Here is a 27,755-nt window from a genome sequence, read left to right on the forward strand (position 1 = left end):
GCTGTGAAATCGTTGTCCAGTATCCTTAATTTAACTGGTTACATCCTTGCTGGTTACATAATTGCCTGTTGAAACTCCATGAAAACAATGTGCTAGAGAAAGAAACACATTACTCAATTTTTTATCTGGTCTTTAATGGCCATTCCTAAAAAGAATCAAGTGCAGGTACCACATATTAAAAACACACACACTTTGCGCTCACCTTATGTAGCTGTTCCAATCCCTCTTCAGTTTTAATGCATGATTGTTCAACATTATAGTCGATCCTATCCAGAACTGTACCCTGAACAGAGGAATGCATGTTTGTTACTAAAGGGATATAGTACCTTCTGGTACTAAAATGATCTAGTACCAGAAAACAAAGAAGGAACCAATGTTTAAAAAGCAAAGAGCATGAATGGCCAAGAAAACCTTTAGAAGTTGGAAGGCAGCAGATGCTCAAATGTCTGGCAGCATATCGAAGTCACTCCAAACATTTGAGTACAGAAAGTCAGTCACTTTGACAGAAAGCCGGCTTGCACTGGCTGTCCATATGTAACCGGGCCAGGTTCAAGGTTCTTGTATAAATTTACAAGGCTTTTAACAATTTGCATCCAGGATACCTTAAGGACTGCCTTATTCCTTATATCCCTGCCTGACCACTGAGATCTTGTGGGGAGACTTAGTGGTCCCCCGTGGCTCAGATGCATGGCTCATATCCACCAGAAGCTGTGTTTAGTATTGTGGGCCCAATCCTGCGGAACTCCCTCCTGACTGGGATTAAACAGGCCCCCTCCCAGCTGAACTTCAGGAATTTGACAAAAACTTTCCTATAATGATGTGCACTGCTTAGAAATGCTGAATGTTAAGCCGTATATAAATGCCTGAAATAAATAATAAAATTAATAAATTAATTTGTGTGGTTTGTGGGAGGAAAATTTATGAATGGCTTCAGTTCCTTTCAGTCAAGTTAAGGGAAGTACTACAGTAGAGTAAATTCATCGTACACTAGTTTGGGTAGAAGGACCACAGTGGAGATAGATTGCAGGACATGTCCAAGAGACTATTGCTTCTGAAAGCAGCCTAGAGAGGGTTGCAACATATCCCAATCTCTCCTTTTTGCTTCTTTCACACTGTCCTCAAATATTCTCCAAGTTGCATGCCTCTGTTATTCTGCCACTGCACAAATTTTGCAGTTAGTACAGAGACATTACTCAGTTTGAGGGATTTTTCTCCCCACAAAAAACTCTTTTGCAAATGCTAAACGGCACTGAGTCCCAATCAAGCTGAATACAAATGCCAACTAAAAATACAGCTGACTTTTTATGTAGTACATTTGTATCTCGTCTTTTCAACACATGTAAAATTCTCGAACAGGCTACCATTCTGGCACTGACCAGACTGAGATCTGCTTAGTGCCTGCAATGTTGCTGCTGCATCATTTGTCTTCAGAACATGGACCGGGCCCTATAGTTTTATTTACTACTTTAAACATTTATAATTCATTTTGTCTTTTTATTATTGATTTTGATTGATTTGGTTTATTTAAAGACTCAATGTGACCAACATAAAAAATTGCAAAAAACTACTAGAACCATCTCTGTCACTTGAGGCTCAGGTAGCCTCGGTGGCACAGAGTGCCTTCTACCAACTTCAGTTGGTGGCCCAGCTACGCCCCTATCTGGACAGAGATAACCTGGCTTCTGTTGTCCATGCTCTGGTAACCTCCAAGTTAGATTACTGCAATGCACTCTACGTGGAACTGCCTTTGAAGACGGTTCGGAAACTGCAGCTTGTGCAAAATGCAGCGGCCAGATTGGTAACAGGGACCAGACGGTCCGAACATATAAAACCAATTCTGGCCCGCTTGCATTGGCTGCCTGTATGTTTCCGAGCTCGATTCAAGGTGCTGGTTTTAACCTATAAATCCTTACACGGCTTGGGACTACAATACCTGATGGAACGCCTCTCCCAATACGAACCCACCCGTACGCTATGCTCAACATCTAAGGCCCTCCTCCGGGTGCCTCCTCGGAGGGAAGCTGGGAGGGTGGCAACAAGGGAGAGGGCCTTCTCAATGGTGGCCCCCAAATTATGGAATGATCTCTGTGACGAGGTGCGCCTGGCACCATCACTGTTATCTTTTCGCCGCCAGGTCAAGACTTTCCTCTTCTCCCAGGCATTTAGCATGTGTTTTTAAATTGTTTTAAATATTTTAAATTGTGTTTTAAACTGTTTTTAAAAGATGTGTTTTAAATTTGTATATTTGTTTTTGATGTTTTTAGTTACTGTAAACCGCCCAGAGAGCTTCGGCTACGGGGCAGTATACAAATACAATAAATAAATAAATAAATAGATCAAATGGAAAAATTTTGAACAAGGCAAAACAAGAGCAACTGATTTAGGACCTCGCTAAATCAGCAAAACAGAAAATAATCTGAACAGCTTCAGCTGCCTACAAATGCCTTTCCAAAGAATCATGTTTTTTTACTTGAAAACTCTAAAGAGTAGGTGTGGGGAACCTTTGGCCCTCCAGATATTGCTGAACTACAGCTTCCATCATACCACTGGCTATGCTTGTAGGGGCTGATGAGAGTTGTAGTTCAGCGTTATCTGGAAGGCCCAAAGGTTTCTCTAAATTTGACACAGAGTGCTAGCCAGTCCTCTCTGAGAAAGGCATCCAAAGAAGTTGATATCACCCATTGAAAAGACTCTGCTCCTAGTGGCATCTAAGCATCAGTTGGCAAAGGCACCTGAAGGAAAACCTCAGGTGTTTAATGGAGAATACAAGAGTGTGTGCGTGTATGTATAAAAAGGCACTTTTTTTACCAAATCTAGTGTCTCCACAATTTTTTTCTGGTTGCATTGTTATTGTGGATTTGGTTCATCCAGTTGTGCCACTGAAATCTTTTACTCAGATAAGCCTGTCTCTCTTAACAAACTGGCATGTTTTTGGCCAGGAAGGAATGCTTCTCCAGATCACCTTAGCCTACATGGGAGTGTACTGGAGCTTTGTATAATGCAAACAACATATCAGTACCTTAGAACTACTTACCTGTTCTACTAACATTGCTCCTAAGTCCCTAAAAATTTCGTTGAGATCAGAAATGGACTGTACAATTTGTCGGATTTCTCGCTCTCGCTCTTCCACCAACACTGTGTTTTGTTCCACTAATACTAGCTGGTCATCTGTAAAGCCCTTATTAAAAAAAGAGATTGTAAATAGTTGCTAATAATCCACAATTTTACATACCAAAAGAAAGCAACTAGATGTGTTGTCAAGCTAACTCAATCATCTTCAATCATTTCATTTTCTCTTTTGACCCCAACCTGCAACATGGCACAACTTTTTTTTAAAAAAAAATACCGTATGTCCATTCTCTCTCCTTTTAGTTAAAAAAATAAAGAAAATTGTTGTGCCCAAGTCTGACCCACTGGTGGGTCCCACTCCCAACCCACCAGTAGAAAACCAATAGTCTAAAAATCCAAAACTGGCACAAATTTTCTCTTGGGATCTTATACAGCAAGTCTGGGAAAGATCTCAGGTAGAGACCTAGCACAGATGATAGTACAAATGGAAGCCGATACCCTTAAATCTCTTTCCCCGCTACCAAAGTGAGTGAAACATAAAAAGATCAAATGTACAAATGCCAAATATATATCAGAACAACATTAGCCTGTTTTTAAAAGCAAACAGCTCTCCACTTGTTCTACAGGGTGAAAATAAAAATGCTGCCTTTTCAAAACAAAATCATCATTCAGCTTAACTGTTCCTGCACTTACCCGATCGTACAGTGTAGTGTCCTCACCATCATCCATAAGGGGAACTGAAGTGTCAAAGAAATGTTTGGATCTTTCTTCTCGATTCTTCATACCTGCAGGAGAAGAAAAACAACTGCAACTATAAATAAAGCATTTATTAAAGCATACTCAGCACTGCCCAATAAATGCAAACATACAATAGGTTGAGACATTATCCCAAAGTCGAGACATTATCCCAAAGTCGAAACATACGTTTGTTTGTTTATATCCCGCCCTTCCTCTCAGCAGAAGCCCAGGCGGCATAAGTTGCAACTGTCTTTTACAAATAAAGGGGTTTTTTTTAAGATGCTCCCTCCTGTGGCCCCATGACAAGAAAGCAGTCATAGCCTAAAAAAGCCATTTCAACTTATTAGCTTTGATTACCTAATGAACATAATGAATGTTGTGGTTCCCTGGCTATGGAATACCCTCCCCACTATGGCCTGCCTGGCACCAACTCTGAATTCATTTCAATGCCAGGTGAAGGACCACTTGTTTGCCTCTTTGTAGAAGTGATTCACCCCTTTGATCATTTTGAAAACAACCACCTTCAAGTCGATCCCGACTTATGGCGACCCTATGAATAGGGTTTTCATGGTAAGCGGTATTCAGAGGGGGTTTACCATTGCCTTCCTCTTGATCATTTTAATTTTCCCTTAATTACAAAGTAAAAAGGCAAGGCCATTTAGAGACTCAGTAATGTGTACGGCATAGCAGAGTTAGGATCAAGCCCTTAAAGGGATGAAAGCTGCTCAAAGGTCACAGAGTGAGTGTCTGTTGGCACAGAGTGGGGCCCTCTTTGGGTGAGAAACAGAGGGAAAAATGAGTGGGCTGCCATAGCTGAAGCTTAGCAAACTGCGGCTAAGACAATTGGTTGCTTAATGTGTTTGAACATCTTGTGTTTGTTTTTTACCTAGGTATTTGGTTAAATTGGAAACTTAATTTTTGTCCTCATTGTAGTTTTGCTTGTTTATTTGCCTTGACATAATTGCTAATTTGTTGTTTATGGGATATGTTTATATGATTTTGTAACTTCTGTATATTTTTTTCTCTGTTTGTCTTTATTACTTTGTTCCCTACTCTGAGATTGAAAAGACTAAAGATTTGAGATTGAAAAGAGCCAAGGTGGTGCAGTGGTGAGAGTGATGGACTAGGAGACCAGGGTTCGAATCCCCATTCAGCCATGAAGCTCACTGGGTTACCTTGGGGCAGTCACCACCTCTCAGCCTAACCTACCTCACAGGGTTGTTGTGCAGACTAAATTAAGAGTGGGAGAACCATGTACACCACCTTGAGCTCCTTGGAGAAAAGGTGGGATATAAATGCAAAAAATAAGCAACGAAGAGAAGAGCAGGCTATAGATACTGTAAATCAATAGATGCAGACTCAAAAACTGGACAGAGCTTGGCATGCAGAGTTTATCCTGTCATATATGCACCAAGGTCTCCTGCTGGATTTGAGCAGAGGAGTGGTTAAAAGCAGTTTGGGTAACTGGCACTCAGCTTGATTAGTCATAGAGGTGTGCTTTGGCAGCTGAATCATCAACTATTACTGTCATCTCTGACTGAAGGGATGCAAAGAACACACAGCAGAGACTGAACCAGAGGAGTGCTGAGACAAAGTGCTATCTGATTAGATGGGGAGGCTATCAATCTGCATCAAACATGAAACCTTGCTTTATCTGCAGAGCATCGCATTAGACAGAGCAAAGAGAAGAGGGTGCTCTGCAAGCAGATAGTTCTTAGCTTACGTTTGAGATAGTCAGACTGCCCTCGCCTAAAGCTGGTAGACAGGTCTTGGAGGGACTGGGCTAAAGAAGATACAACGTTCTTCAAAAGTTGCCGCTCTTGGTCCGTACAGCTTCGAGACTTGCTGTGTAGCGCCTGGACTGCTCTTTGACACCTGTGGAATAGCTTGTGGGGGAGACAGGAAGAAAGAAGGCATGTCTATTAGGAAAAGAGTCTTTCTTCTCACGCAGTTCTGAAATAAACCATTTCATTTCATTAAACTTATAGACCGCCCCATAGCCGAAGCTCTCTGGGCAGTTTACAAGAACAAGAACAGCATCAGAAATACAATATACATATGACAATATAAAACATTAAAATTTAAAAATGTTAAGATTAAAACAGTTCCAACATATACTAACTAATTAAAATGCCTGGGTGAAGAGAAAAGTTTTAACCTGGCGCCGAAAAGATAGTAATGTTGGCGCCAGGCATATTTCCTCAGGGAGGTTGTTCCACAGTTCGGGGGCCACCACTGAAAAAGCCCTTTTTCGTGTTGCTGCTCTCCGAGCTTCCCTATGGGTAGGCACTCGGAGGAGGGTCTTCGTTGATGAGCTGAGTGTACGGGCAGGTTCATATCGGGGGAGGCGTTCCAACAGGTATTGTGGTCCTGTGCTGTGTAGGGCTTTGTAGGTTAGAACCAGCACTTTGAACCAGGCCCGGAAACATATAGGCAGCCAATGCAAGCAGGCCAGAACAGGTGTTATATGGTCGGACCGTCTGGTCCCCGTTAACAGTCTGGCTGCTGCATTCCGCACAAGCTGCAGTTTCCGAACCGTCTTCAAAGGCAGCTCCATGTAGAGTGCATTGCAGTAATCTAGTTTCGAGGTTACCAGCGCATGAACTACTGAAGGGAGGTTCTCCCTGTCCAGATAGGGGCGTAGTTGGGCCACCAGCCGGAGTTGGTAAAAAGCACCCCTTGCCACCGAGGCTATCTGAGCCTCGAGTGACAGGGATGATTCTAGAAGGACTCCCAAACTACGAACCTGCTCCTTCAGGGGGACTGCAACCCCATCCAGAACAGGTCGAACATCCACCAACCGGTCAGGAGAACCACCCACCAGCAACATCTCGGTCTTGTCTGGATTAAGCCTCAGTTTGTTAGCTCTCATCCAGTCCATTGTCGCAGCTAGGCATCGGTTCAGCACATCGACAGACTCACCTGTAGAAGATGAAAAGGAGAAATAGAGCTGTGTGTCATCAGCATACTGATGGCAACGCACTCCAAAGCTCCTGATGACCGCACCCAGTGGCTTCATATAGATATTAAAAAGCATGGGGGACAGAACTGACCCCTGCGGAACTCCATACTGGAGGTCCCAGGGTGCCGAGTAATGCTCCCCAAGCGCTACCCTCTGGAGACGGCCCACCAAGTAGGAGCGGAACCACTGCCACGCAGTACCGCCCACTCCCAAATCAGTGAGTCGTCCCAGAAGGATACCATGGTCGATGGTATCAAAAGCCGCTGAGAGATCAAGGAGAATCAGCAGAGTCACACTCCCCCTGTCTGTCTCCCGACAAAGGTCATCATACAGGGCGACCAAGGCTGTCTCCATGCCAAAACCGGGTCTAAAACCGGACTGAAATGGATCCAGAAAATCAGTTTCATCAAAGAGTGTCTGGAGCTGGTTTGCAACCACTCGTTCCAGGACCTTGCCCAGGAATGGAACATTAGCTACGGGCCTATAGTTGTTAAAATTTTACAGGTCTAAAGATGGTTTCTTCAGAAGTGGTCTTACTGTCGCCTCTTTCAGGCGACCAGGGACCACTCCCTCTCGCAGTGAAGCGTTAATCACTGCCCTGGCCCAGCCGGCTGTTCCAGTCCTGCTAGCTTTTATTAGCCAAGAAGGCCAAGGGTCCAACCTAGAAGTGGTCGCACGCACCAGTCCAAGCACCTTGTCAACGTCCTTGAGCTGTACCAACTGAAACTCATCCAAAGAATCAGGACAAGACTGTGCACTGGACACCTCATTCAATTCAACTGCTATAAAATTGGAGTCCAAGTCCTGGCGGATGCAAGAGATTTTATCCTGGAAGTGCCTAGCAAATTCATTGCAGCGTGCCTGAGATGACTCCACCATGTCCGTAGGGCATCAGAGATTAGCATTCTAACTGAAAGATTTATTATTCAACAGTCACTGATGGAGTTGTACAAATGTGCAAATATGCTTTAATAGCTGTAGCTAATCTAAACAGTGTGGGGTAAGGCCCCCAATAATTCCCTTTGTGCAAAGGTAGAACTGAAGTAGCAGGGAACCCCTACATAACTAGAGCAGTAGATCAAACTAATGCGTTGGCTCTCTTAGAGAGGCTTGCTACTAGTTAGGGCATCCATCGGGTGCCTTCGCTACACAAAGCTGTTCAAGACACATCACTCAAAAAAATAAAGCCATACCAAACCTCCCTAAGTTATCGACCCCATACAAACAGTAGGCAGCAGTAACAGATCACAACAAATGAAATAAATTCAGCCATCAGCAGCACTTAGAAAGACTTTCCAGAATAAACATGTATTTACCAACTGAAAAGAACCAAACCAGAGAACAGGTTGGAGAAGGAAGTTCTTTAAAGGTAAATTCCACAAACCAGGTGTGGGAACTTCTAGCCTTCCAGATGTCGCTGAGCTAAGAACATAAGAAGAGCCTGCCGGATCAGGCCAGTGGCCCATCTAGTCCAGCATCCTGTTCTCACAGTGGCCAACCAGGTGCCTGGGGGAAGCCCGCAAGCAGGACCCGAGTGCAAGAACACTCTCCCCTCCTGAGGCTTCCAGCAACTGGTTTTCAGAAGCATGCTGCCTCTGACTAGGGTGGCAGAGCACAGCCATCATGGCTAGTAGCCATTGATAGCCCTGTCCTCCATGAATTTGTCTAATCTTCTTTTAAAGCCATCCAAGCTGGTGGCCATTACTGCATCTTGTGGGAGCAAATTCCATAGTTGAACTATGCGCTGAGTAAAGAAGTACTTCCTTTTGTCTGTCCTGAATCTTCCAACATTCAGCTTCTTTGAATGTCCACGAGTTCTAGTATTATGAGAGAGGGAGAAGAACTTTTCTCTATCCACTTTCTCAATGCCATGCATAATTTTATACACTTCTATCATGTCTCCTCCGACCCGTCTTTTCTCTAAACTAAAAAGCCCCAAATGCTGCAACCTTTCCTCATAAGGGAGTCGCTCCATCCCCTTGATCATTCTGGTTGCCCTCTTCTGAACCTTTTCCAACTCTATAATATCCTTTTTGAGATGAGGCGACCAGAACTGTACACAGTATTCCAAATGCGGCCGCACCATAGATTTATACAACGGCAGTATGATATCGGCTGTTTTATTTTCAATACCTTTCCTAATTATTGCTAGCATGGAATTTGCCTTTTTCACAGCTGCCGCACACTGGGTCGACATTTTCATCGTGCTGTCCACTACAACCCCGAGGTCTCTCTCCTGGTCGGTCACCGCCAGTTCAGACCCCATGAGCGTATATGTGAAATTCAGATTTTTTGCTCCAATATGCATAATTTTACACTTGTTTATATTGAATTGCATTTGCCATTTTTCCGCCCATTCACTCAGTTTGGAGAGGTCTTTTTGGAGCTCTTCGCAATCCCTTTTTGTTTTAACAACCCTGAACAATTTAGTGTCATCAGCAAACTTGGCCACTTCACTGCTCACTCCTAATTCTAGGTCATTAATGAGCTACAAGTCCCATCAGTCCCCAGCAAGCATGGCCACTGGCCAGGGATGATAGGAGCTGCAGTTCAGCAACACCTAGAGGGCCAAAGGTTCCCCACACCTGCCATAAAAGAACGGCATGATGGAGAGAGACTTTGCCCAGACCTCTTTCACCTGAGCAATTAATGGTTTAGTATAGAATCTCTTCTACAGATCTTAGGCAGTGGGAAGAAACAGGTGAACTCAGATGACCATTTGTCACATGATAAACTTACCATGGTGCAGTAACCGCTAATTTATTTTCTCCTATCAAGATAAAACTGTGACTGAGAAGCTTGGTTTGGCTGAAGCTCTAAACATGCCCTGAGACCAGGTACATTTTATGGCTTTACTCTGAGCAAGGAGCAGACCTGCATGGCAAGAAATTAGAATAAACCTGAGCTCAGTATTTGTTCATTCAGGGGAAGCCCCAGTGGCTCCCACCAAAAGATTATCTCCATAGTAGCTTATTTATTTGTTTATTTATTAAAGTACTTCTAGGCTGCACTTTTCATAGAGTACATCAAGGTGGCTGACAACATACAAAGACATAAATAATTAAAAATAAAAATATCATGAAAAACAATAATAAAATCATGAATACATTTTGGCTGGGGGGGAAATCATGTTAAAATGCCTGTCTAAAAAGTTCGGATTTTAGAAGATGCCTTAAAGAAAGGAAGGAGGGATGGTGGTTCCTGCCAAATTTCTACTGGTAGGGAGTTCCACAGGCAGGGCCTGCCACACTAAAGGCTCGGCTCCTGGTCAGGCCAACCGAACCTCAGGAGTATGGGAAACCACCGAAAGCACATACACCCCCATCAGAAGATCTCAGTGGTTGAGATAGACCATAGGGAGTCAAGCAGTCCTTAAGGTACTTTGAACCTGGCATGGTAGCAAACTGGCAACCAGTGCAGCTGTTTCAGCAGCAGGGTAACATGTTGCCAGCAATCTGCTCCTATAAGTAATTTTGCTGCTGCATTCTGTGTTAGTTGCGGCTTCAGTTGCAGTAGAGGGGGATTTCCCGGCAACAATCAGTAACTGGCCCTATGCATGGACACATTTAGTGCATGCCTAGTCACCAGAACCTATACTGTATCTAAGTATGCCTCATCCAACATTAATTCTATACCACAGATAATGGGTACCCTCCAGCAGCAATTTTCCCTAGAGATTAAATTTAGTACTCGCCACTTGCACGTTAATTCCACTGCATTTGCATTTTCTGGGCAACATCTCCCCCTTTTCTCCGTAAGGACTTCTTACTACTTGCTTCTGATTGGCCCTTGTGACTTCTTTGCCACCCTCCAACAGGAAACGGCATGTCTAATGAGAATGCACTACCTGTCTTTTGTCATTTAATGTCTCTGCAACCCAACCCTGTACATAAGAAGAGCCTGCTGGATCAAGCCAATGGCCCATCTAGTCCAGCATCCTCTTCTCACAGTGGCCAACCAGAATGCCCCAATGGGAAGCCTACAGACAGGACCTAAGCACAAGTGAACTCTCCTCTCCCGCAGATCGCGCCATCCGTGGGAACTGGCCTAGAGTCAACCTCGCTCCCCCTCCCAGGGTCTTGCTGAGACTCAACAACTCCTTGGTCTTCCGTGCCTACTGACAGCTGAGAAACCTGAAACTCATGTCTTCCCCCTCCCTGGCCCTTCTGGGGGAGCGGAGGCTCAACATCAGCCACTGAGAGCTTTTTCCTCCACGAATGTGTCTAATCCTCTTTCAAAGCCATCCAAGTTGGTGGCCGTCAATGCCTTTAACAAGATCACCTTTTTTGCTACAACACCCGTCAGAAAGTCTCTTTCCTATTAATTGCACCCTTCTCAGTTTGTTCAGCTTTTTCAAATACTGCAGGTAGCTGCTCCATGCTACTCTTCTCCAAGACACCCCAGCTCCGTGGATCGCTGCCAGAGCTAGATGTCATTTCTTTAGTCAGACCCCTTCCTCGATTCTCCTCTTAATAGCATTTGTTGCTTTTCTTTTCCAGGACTAACCAGGACTAGTGCAGGAAGCATAAATCAGTATAATCATATAGGATTTCTCTATATTAAAACTGCAATAGCTGGGTTAATAGAAACCAAAGGAAACCAGACTTTGGCTGCAAGGCTGCCTTACAGGCCACCCCTTCCTTACCTGAACTGGGACCTGGATCTGCAAGTGAGTTATCACAGAGATAAATCAAGAAACAGCCACAAGTTCTTTCACATGGCAGAGGCAGTTGATTCGACTTTAGAGAAAGGTACTGCCCAATTCCTTGGGGAAAAACAACCAGCCTTCCCCACCCACTCTGAACCTGTCTGTGATTCCGTACCTTTTGGACCATTGTGAACCTTCTTGAAGACCAGAAGGTTAACTGCTACTCCTTGCTCTCCCTTTTTATAGGACAAGGTAACCACTGTGTGTTATCCCTTTCCATTTTCTCTACCTGTCTTATTTCAAGGATTTTGCTCACTTCTAGCTCCCATGAGAGATGGACTCCAGCCATTTGCATGTGAACTTTCCCCCTTCCTGGCTTACTTAGTCTCTCTGCGATTCTGATAGGCTTCGCCTGCCTCAGCATTCCATATAAGGCACATCTTCATCATGTTCTCTCTCTTCCTCTCTCCTCTAGTACCAACTATTTAACCTGATGACCCAAGACAGCATGGGGTTGGTTGCCTATGCAAGTTAGGCTATTTCTCCCCTTTATGCTTCTGAACTGACAGCCCAAGCTGCGTAAGGCATTTCACGTAAACAAATATTTTATGTGCTGTTACTGTATAGTTTTTGCTAATTCCCCTAAGCAAGCTAGAAAGCAATGACCACAAAACGCCAATGTTAATTTCTCCACAAATAAGAAAGGTAATATCACTCTGCCAAAGTAAATAACGCGCACTGCAATCATTCCTCTTGCATAATTGTCTCCAGTAAAGATACCCAAAGTGATAGGATACATGTATAACATACAGGTTCTCTTGTAAAGATACGCACAAGTAGATCTGGTAACAAAACACACTATATTTTTGCACTTGATCAAGAATCCAATGAAGGAGGCGATGATATATCTCTACTCACTACTGAGATTTTATGTGTACTATAGTAAGTTGCAACTTGCCACATAGTAAATGGTTATCTCTATTCACCCACTGTCTTGAGCGAGAACTACATACAAGTCCAGCCTATGATCCATATAATCCAGCAAAGACAGACATCAAATGGATAACGCTAGCATTCTGTGTGCTGATTTCTGAGGATGTCTGTGTTCAATTTTACATGAATTATATTGCTTCTTAAAACAAAGCACAGCCAAAGCAAGAGATGGTTGAGATCTTAATGCTTAACAGTCTACTCAACTTTTACTGTATTGGAAGGAATCAGATTTAAGTTGAAATTGTTTTGAGGCTATAAAAATGGTGTCCCTTTTTTCAAAACTGATAGCTCAGACTGAAAGGCCTCATTTCTTGTGAGAATCCATTTGCTTTCTATTTTATTTTATTTATTTATTTATTAAATTTATATACCGCCCGACTAGCGATAGCTCTCTGGGCGGTGAACATAAAATAGTATAAAAAACAATGAATAACAAAATAATATTAAAATACAATCAACAATACAATAAACATTTTTAAAATTAGATCAATGTAACTTAAAATGCTTCAGAGAATAGGAAGGTTTTGACCTGGCGCCGGAAGGAAAGCAGAGTCGGCGCCAGGCGTACTTCCTCAGGGAGACTGTTCCATAGTTCGGGGGCCACCACTGAGAAGGCCCTAGATCTTGTCATCACCCTCCGGGCCTCCCTGTGAGTTGGAACCCGGAGGAGGGCCTTCGTAGCAGAACGTAGTGCACGGGCCGGTTCATATCGGAAGAGGCGTTCCGCAAGGTATCGTGGTCCCGCACCATATAAGGCTTTATAGGTTAATACCAACACTTTGAATCTAGCCCGGAAACATATGGGCAACCAGTGCAAGCTGGCCAGAACAGGTGTTATATGCTCGGACCGCTTGGTCCTTGTCAGCAATCTGGCCGCCGCATTTTGCACTAGTTGTAGCTTCCGAACTGTCTTCAAAGGTAGCCCTACGTAAAGCGCATTACAGTAATCCAAACGTGAGGTTACCAGAGCATGTACCACTGATGTAAGGTCCTCTTTACTCAAATAGGGACGTAGCTGGGCTACCAACCGAAGTTGGTAAAACGCATTCCTAACCACCGAGGCTACTTGAGCCTCAAGTGAGAGGGAAGAGTCTAAAAAGACTCCCAGACTACGAACCCGGTCCTTTAGGGGGAGTGTAACCCCGTCCAGGACAGGGTATATATCCACCATCCGATCAGAGAACCCGTCCACCAACAGCATCTCAGTCTTGTCTGGATTGAGCTTCAGTTTGTTAACTCTCATCCAGTCCATTGTCGAGGCCAGGCAACGGTTCAGCAAATCGACAGCCTCACCTGAAGAAGATGAAAAGGAGAAGTAGAGCTGCGTGTCATCAGCATACTGATGACAACGCACTCCAAAACTCCTGATGACCTCTCCCAACGGCTTCATGTAGATATTAAAAAGCAGGGGGGACAAAACTGACCCCTGCGGGACCCCATATTGGAGAGCCCGCGGTGTCGAGCAATGTTCCCCAAGCACTACCTTCTGGAGACGACCCGCCAAGTAGGAGCAGAACCACTGCCAAGCAGTACCTCCAACTCCCAACTCCGCGAGCCTCTCCAGAAGGATACCATGGTCGATGGTATCAAAAGCCGCTGAGAGATCAAGGAGAATCAACAGAGTTACACTCCCTCTGTCTCTTTCCCGACATAGGTCATCGTACAGGGCGACCAAGGCTGTCTCAGTGCCAAAACCGGGCCTAAAACCCGATTGAAATGGATCTAGATAATCAGTTTCATCCAATAGCGCCTGGAGCTGGCCAGCAACCACCCGTTCCAAGACCTTGCCCAGGAATGGAACATTCGCCACTGGCCTGTAGCTGTTAAAATTGTCTGGGTCCAAGGAAGGCTTTTTCAGGAGTGGTCTCACCACTGCCTCTTTCAGACAGCCCGGGACCACTCCCTCTCGTAAAGAGGCATTTATCACTTCCTTGGCCCAGCTACCTGTTCCATTCCTGCTAGTTTTTATCAGCCAGGAGGGGCAAGGATCCAGTACCGAAGTGGTTGCACGTACCTGTCCAAGCACCTTGTCCACGTCCTCGAGTTGAACCAACTGAAGCTCATCCAACAAAACAGGACAAGACTGTGCTCCGGACACCTCACTAGGATCTACTGCTATAACTTGAGAGTCTAGGTCCCGGCGGATACATGAGATCTTATTCTGGAAGTGATCGGCAAACTGATTACAGCGGGCCTCCGATGATTCCACCGTGTCCGGAGGGTTTGAATGGAGAAGCCCCCAGACAACTCGAAAGAGCTCCGCTGGGCGGCAAAGAGATGATTTAATAGTGGCAGCAAAATGATGTTTTTTAGCTGCCTTCACTGCTCCTACATAGAGCTTAGTCGAAGCACTAACCAGCGCATAATTGTATCCGTCGGGAGTTCGTCTCCATTTCCGCTCAAGCCTCCTCCTATCTTGCTTCATCGCTCTCAGCTCCGGAGTATACCATGGAGCTGTATGAGCTCTACACAGGAGAGGGCGTGCAGGAGCGATCGTGTTTACAGCCCGGGTCATCTCCGTATTCCACAGAGCGACCAGGGCTTCAGCAGGAGCGCCAGTCCTATCAGCCGGAAAATCCCCCAGAGCCCTTTGAAAACCTTCAGGATCCATTAGTCTCCGGGGGCGGACCATTTTAATAAGTCCCCCACCCTTGCAGAGGGAAGAGGTTACTGAAAGTCTAAACTTCAGCAAGCAGTGGTCTGTCCATGACAAAGGGAGTGTTGTAAAACTCCCCACATCCAGATCACTTTCCCCATGCTCAGTAGCAAAAACAAGGTCTAGAGTGTGCCCCGATACATGTGTTGGACCACTAACATATTGAGACAGCCCCATGGCTGTCATGGAAGCCATGAAGTCCTGAGCCGCGCCAGACAAAGTGGTCTCGGCATGAATGTTGAAATCCCCCAGTACTATTAGTCTGGGGGACCTCAACAATATATCCGAGACCACTTCCGCCAGCTCAGTTAGGGAAGCCATTGGGCAGCAAGGTGGGCGGTACACCAAAAGGATTCCCAGCCTGTCCCTCTGGCCCAACACAAGGTGCAAACACTCCAGGCCAGTAACTGAATGAACATGGTGCTTGGTGAGTGAGATGGAACTCTTATAGACGACAGCAACCCCACCTCCCCGACCCTCAGATCTACCATGATGCTGGACCAGGTACCCCGGTGGGCAGAGCTGAGAGAGACCAACTCCTCCCTGCTCACCCACCCAGGTCTCGGTTATACATGCCAGATCGGCTGCCTCATCCACAATCAAATCGTGGACGAGGGAGGTTTTATTATATACCGATCTGGCATTTAATAACAGCAACTGGAGATCTGAGAGTTGGCTGATAGGACTACCAACGACCTTGCGGGTGTGGGAAGGACCGGAACAAGGCACAGCCACAACATGTCTGGACCGCGTTCCCCTTACCTGGCACGTCCTTCTCACACCGCCATACCTTCCTTTGCCCGTCACTACGGCAATTGGGGCCCCCTCAAGTCTCCCCGCCTGATGGATAAAACTCTCTCTGAAGCACATAATACAACTAAAATATACAACAATTAAACGTATAAAAACAGCTATATATACAGCCATATATACAGCATATAAACAAACATACATTCATATAATCAGGCACCCATTCATCTCAAATTGCATCAACACACCAACAAAAAGTAAAGAAAAAGAAAAAGAAAGGAGCAGCACAGCAGCAAAAGCAGCAGCCTCTCCTTCCCTTGGGGCGATGCTTTCTTTCTCCTGCAGGGCCTGGGTCTCCCAGGCCACCTCAGCCAGCCGGCTTATGTATCCCTCCAAAGAGGGACAGGTGGTAAGAATCAGTCCTGGCTGGCTGGGTACCTGGGGCCTGGTCCTGCCAGGCAGAAGTCCCTCTGGGAAGGGTGGTGGAGGTGGTGGTCCCGCAGCAGCAGCAGCACAGCAGCAGCAGCCTCTCATGAGCAGTTTCTCATACAGAACTTTTTTTTGGGGGGGGGGGATGGTCAAGATACATAAGCCCAAAGTCCCATTAGGCATGTCAAACTAGTTGCGCAGTTCTTTTTATTCCACATTTCTTAAGATTCCATTAACATTCCACATTGCCACCCTGGGAGGAAGGGTGGGATATAAATAAAATAATAAATAAATAAAATAAATAAGATGTGAATATTGTTAGATCATGGAGGGGAGGACACATTTTAATACTGGATTAAACATGGCTTAACATACTATTGATTTTCCAAATGTCATCTCTAAGGTGAAATTCCTGCCAAAAACCTCAGTCTTGCCGGAGACAGCGTATGGCCTTTTACTCTGACACACAGTTTGGGTTTTGGTGTGCATTAGATGGGGCTTTTATAGTTTTAGCAATTTTACTTGTAAACCACTTCAACAGCTCAATGGATAGAAGGTATAAACATAACAAATAAAGGAATGTTACATCTCACTCTGAGCTGTGGTATCAGTTTCAGTCGCTGACTGACCAAATATGGAAACACTGAACACAAGAACTGAAAAAGAACTCAAGAAACAAAAAAAACCCCTCATTGGTACCTGTGTAATTTCTTGGGTAGTTATTTCTATTGCATGCTCTTCTTCACTGCTGTCATCCAGAGTTGGTCTGTTTAAATGCTTGTCATGAAGACTAGCTAATTCTTTCATCTTCTGTTTTATTCTGGAGATCTGATACCGAATCTATAACGGCAACAAAAATTAGGGCAAAATTAGTAGCAAATAAAGGAATAGAGAAAAAGGTTCTCTCCAATACTAGACAAAAAACATGGTGGGGTCATCCTTAAGAAAAAAATCACATCTACTATCCATGGAGAAACTGCATGTAATTTCAGCCATGTGCATACACGCAGTCTCTTCGCAACTTTTTTGCAGAGCTTGGAAAAGTTACTTTTTTTGAACTACAACTCCCATCAGCCCCAGCCAGCATGTGCTTTTCCAAGCTCTGCTTTTTTGGCATGGTGTTTCAACCCAATGACTGGAGGAGAGCAACTCTGGCTTGAGATTAGACCACTTCACGGTGATATCCCTATCATACAATGCGGTAGGGGTGGAGAGGAGATGGAAAGGACTATATTTGATGACAAGCCATACTTAATAATAAGCGACTGTATCATTCTAGCTTACACTCAAAATCCATTTGTTTGCATTATTTGTTCTAGTCAATACCCACAGACAAACCAGCCCCTACACTACTAGGATTAGGGGGCAGGGCTTCCAAATCAAACAGGATAATTTCCAGCAGGATACAGCATTTGAGCATCTCTCTTATAATCTTGACCCACAAATAGAACCCAGTGCAGGACTACGCAAATGAAGTAGTAACAGTGTTCAATGACTCCCATTAAGTTCCATGTCAATAGAGTGAAATCATCTGAGGGAGAAACAAAATCTGCTGCCCCTAAAAAATGGAAGCCCACCAGATAAAGGTGAACTTTCTGAAAAGCAGCTACCATTTTTTTAGCACACAAAACCTTCCACTTTTCTTACAGATTTTAAGCTTGTTTATATGTGTGTAAACCTTTACAAGCGACAAGTGGTTACTTACAACACTGAGTACCTTATGCTACTCTATCAAAGGCAATGAATTCCCAAGAATCTTTATTAGTCCTGTCGCCTTCAGTGCTAAGCACTTTCTCCACACCAGAAGTGGTTTGGGCCTAAACAAAGGAAACTGCCTTACCTGTTCAAAACAAACCTTTTTCTGTCTTTTTGAAAGAAAAACTGTTCTGTTTGAACAGTTTCTCCACCATAAACACAAGGCACATCTCTCTTGCCAAGCATTCAAGACCTGAAATAAGGTCTCATTGCTGCTGAGTCCATGGTTTGACAATCTGTTTTAAGCCATTTACTGCGGATGGCCATTTCTAACTTTGTGTTCTGCCCTTAACATCGGAAGAGCAAGATATAAACCAAGTAAACAGATCCCCCCCCCCGAAAGATAGTTGCTTATACAATCACGCCCTTGGCATTTAAACTCACTTCTTCCACTCCATCAATCCACTTTGGAGGTAGCCTCTTAGTTACACAAATAGCTGCTTCAGGATCTAAACTGATCCCCGATACCAGTGCCATGCGATCATCTGCAAGCTGTAAGAAATAGACACAGAATGATTAGTTTATTAGATAACATTGCAGAGTAAAAACCCCAAATTTCATGACATAAGGCAAAATCTTCCCACACAGTGTTCCTGGGAATTCTCAGGCTTCTCAGCAGCTTAGCAGGCGTTGCTCAGTTAAGAAAGCCAATTATTGCAGACAAAGCTGCCCTGACCATCATGCCCATAATTGCTGATCATGCCTCTACAATCCCGATTTACAGAGAAAGGCTGGGAGTTTTCTTGCCCATGCTCTCAGTTCATGCTCTCAGTTCATGCCCCAGCCAGCACTTTATATGAACCAAGCATGCACGCCAGACACATTCCTCTCTTCCAAGAACTGTTCCTCTGCAGTAAGAGCTCCATAGCAGGTGAGAAAAGGGTTCCTTCAAGTAGAGATGTTGATGCAGAAAGTTATGAAAACATAGTGGTTTAAAGTAAGGGTTCTGGTTCTGTACTAGGTACCTAAAACATTTAAGCTTATTATGGGTCAATCAGTGCATTCATAACTTCTGCAAAATACTGATTCCCAAGCAGTCAAACCATTCCCCTTCATGAATACAAGACTTCACATAAAAAGAAACTGACATTTACAAAATTTAGTTCCAGCTATGCAAATCAAGAACAGGTAGACAGGAGAATGGGACAGAGAGGCAACAACATTCAAAGGGTGGAAGCGCTTGCCCCACGACGTAATCAAGTGAGTGTTATTAATTCCCCCCTTGGCCATCTATTCTTAGTTTAAAGCCACAAACGGATACAGAAAGAAAACAAGTGGAAAATGAAATAAAAGGGATTTTTGGCTTTTGTTGTTTTCTATATCACAGTCTTCCTGGTTATGCATATGTATCCCGTAATTAAGAAGGAATCCAGAAGTTTAATACCTGATGGAATGCCTCTCCCGATATGAACCCACCCGTACACTACGTTCAAGATCAAAGGCCCTCCTCTGGGTGCGTACTCTGAGGGAAGGTTGGAGAATGGCAACAAGGGAGAGGGCCTTCTCAGTGGTGGTCCCCAAATTATGGAATGATGTTTTTGACGAGGTGCGCCTGGCGCCAACCCTGTTATCTTCTCGGCGCCAGGTCAAGACTTTCCTCTTCTCCCAGGCATTTTAGCATGTGTTCTATATTGTTTTAAAATTTTAAATTGTGTTTTAAATTGTTTTTTAAAAGATGTATTTTAAATTGTATTTGTTTTTAGTTATTGTAAACCGCCCAGAGAGCTTTGGCTATGGGGTGGTATACAAGTTTAATAAATAAATAAATAAATAAAATGTATTCATAAAAGATTCTGTGTCAACACTGGGAGCTAGTAGAAGACAAGATCAATCTTGATGGGTTTTCCTCCCCAAAGATCAGGTAGCATTTTACATCCTCACTCTGTAGATATGCATAGCTCTAACCATAGACAGAATGGCTTGCATGGACATATGCAACAAGGTCCTGGTAAGCCTGGCTTGTCATCTGTCCCAAAGGTTAAAGATCCCCTTCCTCTAAAGGACCCCCACCCCAAATCAAAGAACGTTTGGAAGTGTTGCCAATATTGTTCTACCTGGCCTGAGTTTGTTTGGCTTAAGAATGAGTTTTAAGTATGTATTTGATCTAACGTGTGCATTTTGTAACCCACCACAAGCCTTTGAGATGTTGTAGGCCTAAAGTCCAGTTCTCTGCCCTCTCAAGTAAATAGTTGTAGTGGAGGAAATGGAAGCACAGTGGGAGGAAATTCCTTCCTTAAGCTCAGCAAGAAGCAACAGGCGTTAAGAACAGAACTTTGCTATCAGCGTCCGTGATCTAATTCTGAGGCACTGCTGTTCCAGTTAAATCCTGTCTGCTTCCTCTCACTAGGCATGGCTGACTGTAGGTTGCCCTGGCAATGCAACAAATGGAAAGGCATTGTTCCTTCGAGAAGCTATGCAAAAGTCCTGAATTTTGCTTTAAAATCCAAGGAAATGCTAGATTAAGATATCCTCAAGCAGATATGGTGCTTGATATTGCACTTTAAATTTGTAAATTAGAAACCTCTGATTATAGGTAGGGCAGGTAGGTCTCTTTATTCCTAAGAAACATTATGCCCAAGGAACACTTGATTTCGTGAAAGCAGGTAGTGTGTGCAATTCGCAACAGCAGTATTTGCTTTAACGCCAAGCCTTGGATCTTCCAAATTATGTACTTAAATCTAAAGGTTTTATATGAAAAACTAAAATCTAGGTTTCATTCATTCCCAAATGAAGACACCATCTGGATGTTATTTTTAAACTTGCGTTCACATGTTGTCTTTTTAGAAACCATCCAGAGAAAAGTTGGGGGAAGTTTCTACCACACACCTCCCTTTTGCAAGCAATCCTAGGAGCAGGCTTGAGCTACGCAGAGTGACTCTGTATGGAAGAATGGACCCAGAGCTATATGGGAAGCATATAAGGAAGCATCAACACTCCAAGACTACAAAAAATAATGCACAAGTTGAGCCTACTTGTGTTTTCATTTTCCCTTTCCCATATTGAAATGTGAACACTTAGATATGTATATCTGTATCTCTCGTTGATTTTTACCTGGATTTCAACTGTGGGTTTAGCCCCAGAGGAATATCTGTCTCAACAATATTTTTACTTACCTTCAGGATGGCTGGGTAGGGAGAGAGAAAAGCAAGTGCAGAAGATTGCAGAGAAATGGTAACGCTGGGCTAGTTCTGCACTGCACAATAGCCACGAGGGCTCCCATCTCTAAGTGGAAGCACCCAGATAGTTGTGCAAATGTTTGGGAGATGAAGGCAGTAGCTGACAGTTTTCCGATTCAGTCATGCTGGATCTCAGGCCATAAGGCAGATCCACAAAACAAAGTAGCATGCTTACAGAAAACCTCCCAGAAGAGTGCAGACATCGCCTATTTCTTCTCCACAGGAAAATCACATACATTTTATGCCCAACAGGACCTACAGAAAGGCAGTGTGGTGCAGTGGCTAGAGAAACCTGTGGCCTTCCAGCTGTTGTTCTGGACTACAACTCCCATCACCTCTGACCATCTGCCATGGTGGCTGGAGCTGACAGAAAGTGGGAGTCTAGCATCATCGCACGAGAAACATTCCTATGATCTTATACTGCCTGTCAGGAGGAGCCATAATTGAGTGGTAGAGCATTTGCTTTGCATCCAGAAGGTCCCCAAGTTCAATCTTGGGCATCTCCAGATAGGGCTGGGACACAACCCTGTCTGAAATCCTGGAAACCCACTGTCAGTCAGTGTAGGCAACACTGAGCTAGGTAGACCAATGGCCTGACTCAGTCCCTATGTTCCCATCAAGGGCCACATGTTTCCTATCCCTAGACTAGAGTGTTAGACTGAGGAGATGGAGATATAATTCCACACCCAGCTATGAAGCAAACTGTGAGACCTTGAGCAAGGCTTTCTTTCGGCCTAAAGTACCTCACAAGAGTTGTGAGGAGAAAATGCCTTGGTGGAAAGGCAGGAAAGGGATGTAAAACAAAAACCCTAAGCATGCCTACTCAGAAGTAAGTCCCACTAAGTTCAGTGGAACTTACTAGAGAGCAAGTGCTGAGATGTACAGCCTGAATCCCTTGTTGTGCTTTCAAGTTTCATGCAGGTCAAGGTAGCTTTCATCTGTGATGGCAATATACAGTATGTTTAAAAAATTTCAAATCTGATACAAAAAGAAGCCCAGTTAAGGGTGTTTGTCAAGTGTTACAAAGATATGCCATTCTGGGGCAATTGTGACTCAGTGGTTGCCTTTTCTCTCCTCTGCAAAGATTGGCAATCTAAACATAATGGTACAAACTGAATTGTAGGCTTCACCACCTCAGTATTCATGCAAAATCTTATCAATTATATAGAATTAGAACATGCAAGCCAGCTACAACCCCCCCCAAAATACACACACACATACACTCATAGCAGCCTTCTGCGCTCTCATATGGTAACATAGCTCGATGTCAATGGGGCAATAAATCCACTCCGGGTTTTAGTCCAAACTTTCAAGGAGCTGCCTGAAAGATTGGACTAAAACCTGGAGTGGATTCACTGCCACACTCGGAGTCACCAGTCTCCACTGCCTAGGTCTGATAACACTGAGCTAGGCTGAAAGCTCAATTTCCTTTGACATTTCCATGAAAGAACAGCAGCATTAAAGAAACAGAACTATACCTCATCCAGCTCCTGAGGTGGTTTGTTGGTCCCATCAGCCCCATCCATATAGGGACAGCAAAAGTGTAAGAGAAGGAAACAAAAGAACAGGACAGAGCACAGGGTACAGTCAGTTGAAGAAACACAGGAATTTTATTGATCAACATTGCGAGTTTATCAAAGAAACAAAACAATCTTCTAAAAGCAGTATCAGCTTTTAAGTGGACTAGTATTTAGCCTTGTGGATAGTTCCATATTTCCCTTTTTCAAATCATTTCAAACCATTGTTTTGATCTGCAAAAAAATACACATTTTTAAAACCTTGCATAACAGGTTTTATGTTAAGCAAATAGAAGGATAGGCAAGTTAAAACCCATGTCCAGTGCAATCTGTCATTTGTAATATAAGGTCAGGACACCAATATTCTGATCCACACTTAACTCAGATTCTGTGAATTAGAGTCTAGGGTATCTACACATTCCATCTAAGAATTCAGAGCAAACTGTGGTTACGGGGCATGACGGTGGTAACATTAGCAACTACAAGATGGTAACTGAAGTAAATGCATTGGGCATTATACACATAGAAACGTTTCAACAAATTGGCTTATGTCTATGCAGCCTCCTTGGATGTAGAACATCACTCAAGCTCAGGCCAGATTTCTAAACAGAGGAAGGTCAAGAAATAATGTGCAGATGATCCACTCTAGAAAGACCTACAGAGACATTATTCACAAGCCATCATTTGGATGTAAACTGTTCTTTGGAAATGGTTTTATAAACAAGGGTTGCCAGCCTGCAACAGGGAGAATTCATTTTACATTTGACCATGATTGAACTACACTTCCTACCTGCTTTCTACTTTAGTGCTAGGTTCACCTGTTAAACCAAGTGGAACCTCAATCTTGCCTTACAGCAGGCAAGAGAGGGTGCGTGTGACAGGACAAGGCCGAAGACATAGTGACAGCACCACACTCCACTGTATCAGGAGAGCTAAAGGAGAAAAGAACTTATGGATTGGAACCTAGAAAGCCCATTAGAAACATGTTTGGCACATGTTTAAAGGCACGTTTTTGGCCACGAGCAAGTGAAATAGCAGGGGAAAGGGCACCTCTCCAGCCATGGACTTTGGGTGCACCTCAGCTTTTTAGCAGTATTATTTTACATGCATGTTTAAAAGGTTATTAATGGCTATTTGTTAATAAATGCATCCTGTTTTTAGAAGTTGGTCAGCACATTTCAGCAGTGAATTTTATCTCAATGTACTATAGCACCCTTCCCCAACCTGATGCCCTCTAGATATTTTGGACTATAACTACCATCAGCCCAGCAGGCATATGAAGGGCAGTAGGTTGGGGAATGATGGATTATAATCTAGGGTTTTTATTTTTAAACTATTTCTAGCCTGCCTAGCTCTAGCTTTAGAAATAAAATGTTGAAATACGTTTGTAACAAAAGACCGACCATATCACCTGGCCGAGCTATTCTGCAGGATAAATTGTTATCCTGTTATTCTTACTTGATCTCTCAGCGGCTTTTGATACCATTGACCATGGTATCCTCCTGGGCCGACTTGGTGAGATGGGTATTGGAGGCACTGTTTTACAGTGGTTCCCATCCTATCTCCAGGGTCGTTCTCAGAGAATAGAATTGGATGACTGTGTTACAAAAGGAGTCAAGCCTGAATGAAGGCCAGACTGATAGGAACTCTATATTCCCCAAGTTGCCAATAAGGAATAGAGACGAGACCAGAGTACCGCAAATGTTTGCCTTTATTGAGCCTTTGCAAAGGGAGGGCCACCCTTAAGTGACTCTCCAGAATTGCTGACATCCATCATATTTATAGGCTATAGGTACGTCACATACATATCATTAGAAATGCATAGCTAATCAGAAATACATCATTATTTGATTTCTCAGCATCTGTCTATTCTGGTCCACTTCTCTGTTCTCCCTCCAAACTTCCTTTATCCTTGACCTTTGGTCCGGTAAGCTGGGAACAACATTTTTAATTGCAAATGAAGCTGATAAGCGGAAAAACTCCCGTACTTTTTCATAAGGGAGGCAAGCATATGTTTCATTTAATATTATTTGATTTTCTTCCACTATAACATTTTTAATTTTAACTCATTACAACAACTGTCTTTTGGCCCCCTGGCAGTTGTGCTGTGGAGTGCTGCAGGGTACCATCTTGTCCCCCATGCTGTTTAACACCTATATGAAGCCCTTGGGAGCAGTCATCAGGAGATTTGGGGTGAGGTGCCAGCAGTATGCTGATGATACCCAGCTCTATTTTTCTGTAACATCTAAATCAGGAGGGGCCGTGCAAGCCCTGGACCGCTGCCTGGACTCGGTGGTGGGCTGGATGAGGGCCAATAAACTGAGTCTGAATCCTAGCAAGACAGAGGCACTGTGGGTTGGTGGTTCCCGAGTTCGGATAATTGGTCAGTTGCCTGCTTTGGATGGGAACATACTCCCTCTGAAAAAACAGGTCCATAGCCTGGGGGTGCTCCTGAATCCATCTTTGTCGCTAGAGGCCCAGGTGACCTCCGTGGCTAGGAATGTCTTTTACCAGCTTTGGCTGGTAAGACAGCTGTGGCTGTTTCGGGTCCAGGATAGCCTGACCATTGTTGTCCACGCACTAGTAACCTCCAGGCTGGATCATTGTAATGCACTCTATGTAGGCCTGCCCTTGAGGTTGGTCCAGAAGCTGCAGCTGGTGCAAAATGTGGCGGCAAGACTGCTCACTGGGGCAGGGTATTGCCAACATGTCACCCCACTGCTGAAAGAATTGCACTGGCTGCCCATTTGCTACCGGGCCCAGTTCAAGGTTCTAGTTTTGGTGTACAAAGCCCTATACAGCTCGGGACCAGGATACCTGAAAGACCGTCTTACCCCTTATATACCCAGTCGATCATTGCGCTCTGCAGGTGAAGGCCTCCTGCAGATACCATCTTATCAGGAGATTCGTTCTGCATGATATAGGAAACGGACCTTTAGTGTGGCGGCACCTACCCTGTGGAATTCCCTCCCCTTGACTATTAGTTAGGCGCCAATTCTGCTATCTTTTCGGCGCCTTTTGAAGACTTTCCTCTTTCAACAAGCCTTTTAAGTTGAGACCTATCCCAGTCTGCGTCTGTGTAAGAATTGCTTGTTAATATGCTTTTTTAAATATGTTTTTAACCCTTCTTAAAGATGTTTTTTAAGCTTTTTTAAAAAATGTTTTTAACGTTGTTTTGTTTTAATGTATTTTAAGGTCTGTTTTTATGATGTTTTCAAGTGTTTTTAGCGTTTCTGTTTGCCGCCCTGGGCTCCTGCTGGGAGGAAGGGCGGGATATAAATCAAATAATAAATAAATAAAAATTCACAAAGGGAATAAACAGGATTTACAAAAGGAAAATAATGCCGAATGAGCATTTTTGTTCAGAATATATCTAACAGAAGAAGGCCATGCCTTTTCTGTATTGCAAGCCCCTTGCTCAGCGCTTTGAAGTGCTGATGATCAGCCAATCGGCAGAACTTCAAAGCACTACACAGGGTGCTCTGCAAGCCCTGCATGGTGCTCTGAAATTCTGGTAATCACTGGGACTTCAAAGCGCCGTCACTGTAACATCAGGAAATTGACAGGTGGGCAGCCCTACCCATCTGCCAAATGTAGCCTGGGAGGGGAGATAAGGATCTGGCCCACTGGCCAGATTCAATTTCCCACCCCTAACGTAAATAGTGCATCTAAAAGTAGTAAGATCTCCTTACTAGCTTCAGACTGATCAAAGAAAATGGCTTTGACATTATTTGAACCAGGGCCTAGAAAAATATTTCTTCTGTGCCCAGGTTAGCACACCAATTTGAAAATAGTTCTTTTATAGTTCTTTTATACTTACCTAAACATTTTTATCCTATTACCTATTTGAAAGAAATTGTATTCAACTGGGCATTTACTTCTTTTTTCCTATTTTTTTTTAGCTACAGACTTTACAAATAAGTATTAAAACTGCATATGCCTAAGAAACCCTGAGGACCCAAAGATTTCACATCACAATCTGGACAAACAGTTGGTAAGAACTGGCAACGCAGTGCTAAAATAAAGCACACCGGAATTACACTGTCAGATGTGACCTTTGCCATTACAACATGTTAATTTAGAATGGTATAAATGCAATTACAAAGCAAACTATTTACACAGTTGAGTCAAAGGAATAAGAACAGCTGAAATTTACATATGAAGAATGACCTATTCATACATAAACTACATTAAAGCAAAACAAGTGGAAAAGATGTGAAAGCCCATATATATTTACTGCAGGCCCTTTTAAAGAGAGATGAATAGTCTGGATCAAAAAGGAAATGAATACAGGATACAACTGGCTGCATCAGTTACCAGCCAGACAAATCTGCTTATTTTACATTAAGGAATATGGGCACGTCAAAAAGAGCTGCTTTGGTTAACTAAATATAGTTAAAGAACAGATCATACAGGAATATTTTATTCATAATAATAGCAACTGCCTTTTTAAAAGAAGGAAACCTTTCATATTGTGCTTTTTATACTGATTATTCCACATGCAATTTCAAACAGCAACGAGATCAGAAATATTCATGGATTTGGACTCAAGTTTTAAAATACATATAACGTGCATAAGTGACCTTTTAACACATATGCAGTATTGCACTCCCCAAGAACAAAAGGGCCTTATTATACCATGGCAGGAGTTTCCCATTCAATAGATGCCTTTGAAATGTCTGTTACAGCATCCCATAATGGAAGATTAAAGAAGAGGGGCTGCCTGAGGCAGTGCCTCGGCATGCGCCTCGGTGTCGCACTTGGAGTCGCCTTGAGGTCACCTGGAGAAGATCAGAAGAAGATCATGGAAGATTCCTTGTTCTTATTGTTTGGTTTGGTTGCATTATGTTATTCTTAATGCTGGTTAGGTATTATTTTATTGTTTAGTTTTTTAGATCTGTTGTTGTTTCTGTATCATTTCTGTATCATTTTGCTTTGTACATCGCCTAGAGTGGCTGATGGCCAGCCAGATAGGCGATTAATAAATGTAATAAATAAATAATAAATAAACATGCTGAAGGTGCAGCAGAGAAGAGACCACTTGCATTTCCCCCCAATAGCC

At 43.6% G+C, this 27,755-nt stretch overlaps 1 protein-coding gene and 1 long non-coding RNA gene across 5 annotated transcripts in view; one reads left to right on the forward strand and one right to left on the reverse strand.

The window, feature by feature from the left end:
- Nucleotides 1-27,598, forward strand: part of LOC133387099 (uncharacterized) — a 42,413-nt gene extending 14,815 nt beyond the window's left edge. The window contains exons 2-3 of the long non-coding RNA XR_009763365.1: nucleotides 26,596-26,687; nucleotides 27,382-27,598. This is a non-coding gene — a long non-coding RNA (uncharacterized LOC133387099). The remainder of the gene's footprint in view (nucleotides 1-26,595; nucleotides 26,688-27,381) is intronic.
- The window catches only part of STX16 (syntaxin 16), a 40,877-nt gene that overhangs the window by 8,001 nt on the left and 5,121 nt on the right, over nucleotides 1-27,755 (reverse strand). For 3 of the 4 annotated variants that reach the window (XM_061631162.1, XM_061631159.1, XM_061631160.1), the window contains exons 2-7: nucleotides 18,385-18,492; nucleotides 16,945-17,085; nucleotides 5,531-5,693; nucleotides 3,763-3,854; nucleotides 3,035-3,178; nucleotides 203-283 (exon numbers count right to left, since the gene is read on the reverse strand). In XM_061631162.1, the coding sequence (XP_061487146.1) occupies nucleotides 203-283; nucleotides 3,035-3,178; nucleotides 3,763-3,854; nucleotides 5,531-5,693; nucleotides 16,945-17,085; nucleotides 18,385-18,477 (714 nt within the window). In that variant the 5' untranslated portion in view covers nucleotides 18,478-18,492. Of the gene's footprint in view, nucleotides 1-202; nucleotides 284-3,034; nucleotides 3,179-3,762; nucleotides 3,855-5,530; nucleotides 5,694-16,944; nucleotides 17,086-18,384; nucleotides 18,493-22,654; nucleotides 22,667-27,755 lie in introns of all 4 variants that reach the window. The other variant, XM_061631158.1, reaches the window with a different exon arrangement.

The sequence above is a fragment of the Rhineura floridana genome, chromosome 6 (genome assembly GCF_030035675.1).
Source record: "Rhineura floridana isolate rRhiFlo1 chromosome 6, rRhiFlo1.hap2, whole genome shotgun sequence".
In the NCBI taxonomy this organism is placed as follows: Eukaryota; Metazoa; Chordata; class Lepidosauria; order Squamata; family Rhineuridae; genus Rhineura; species Rhineura floridana.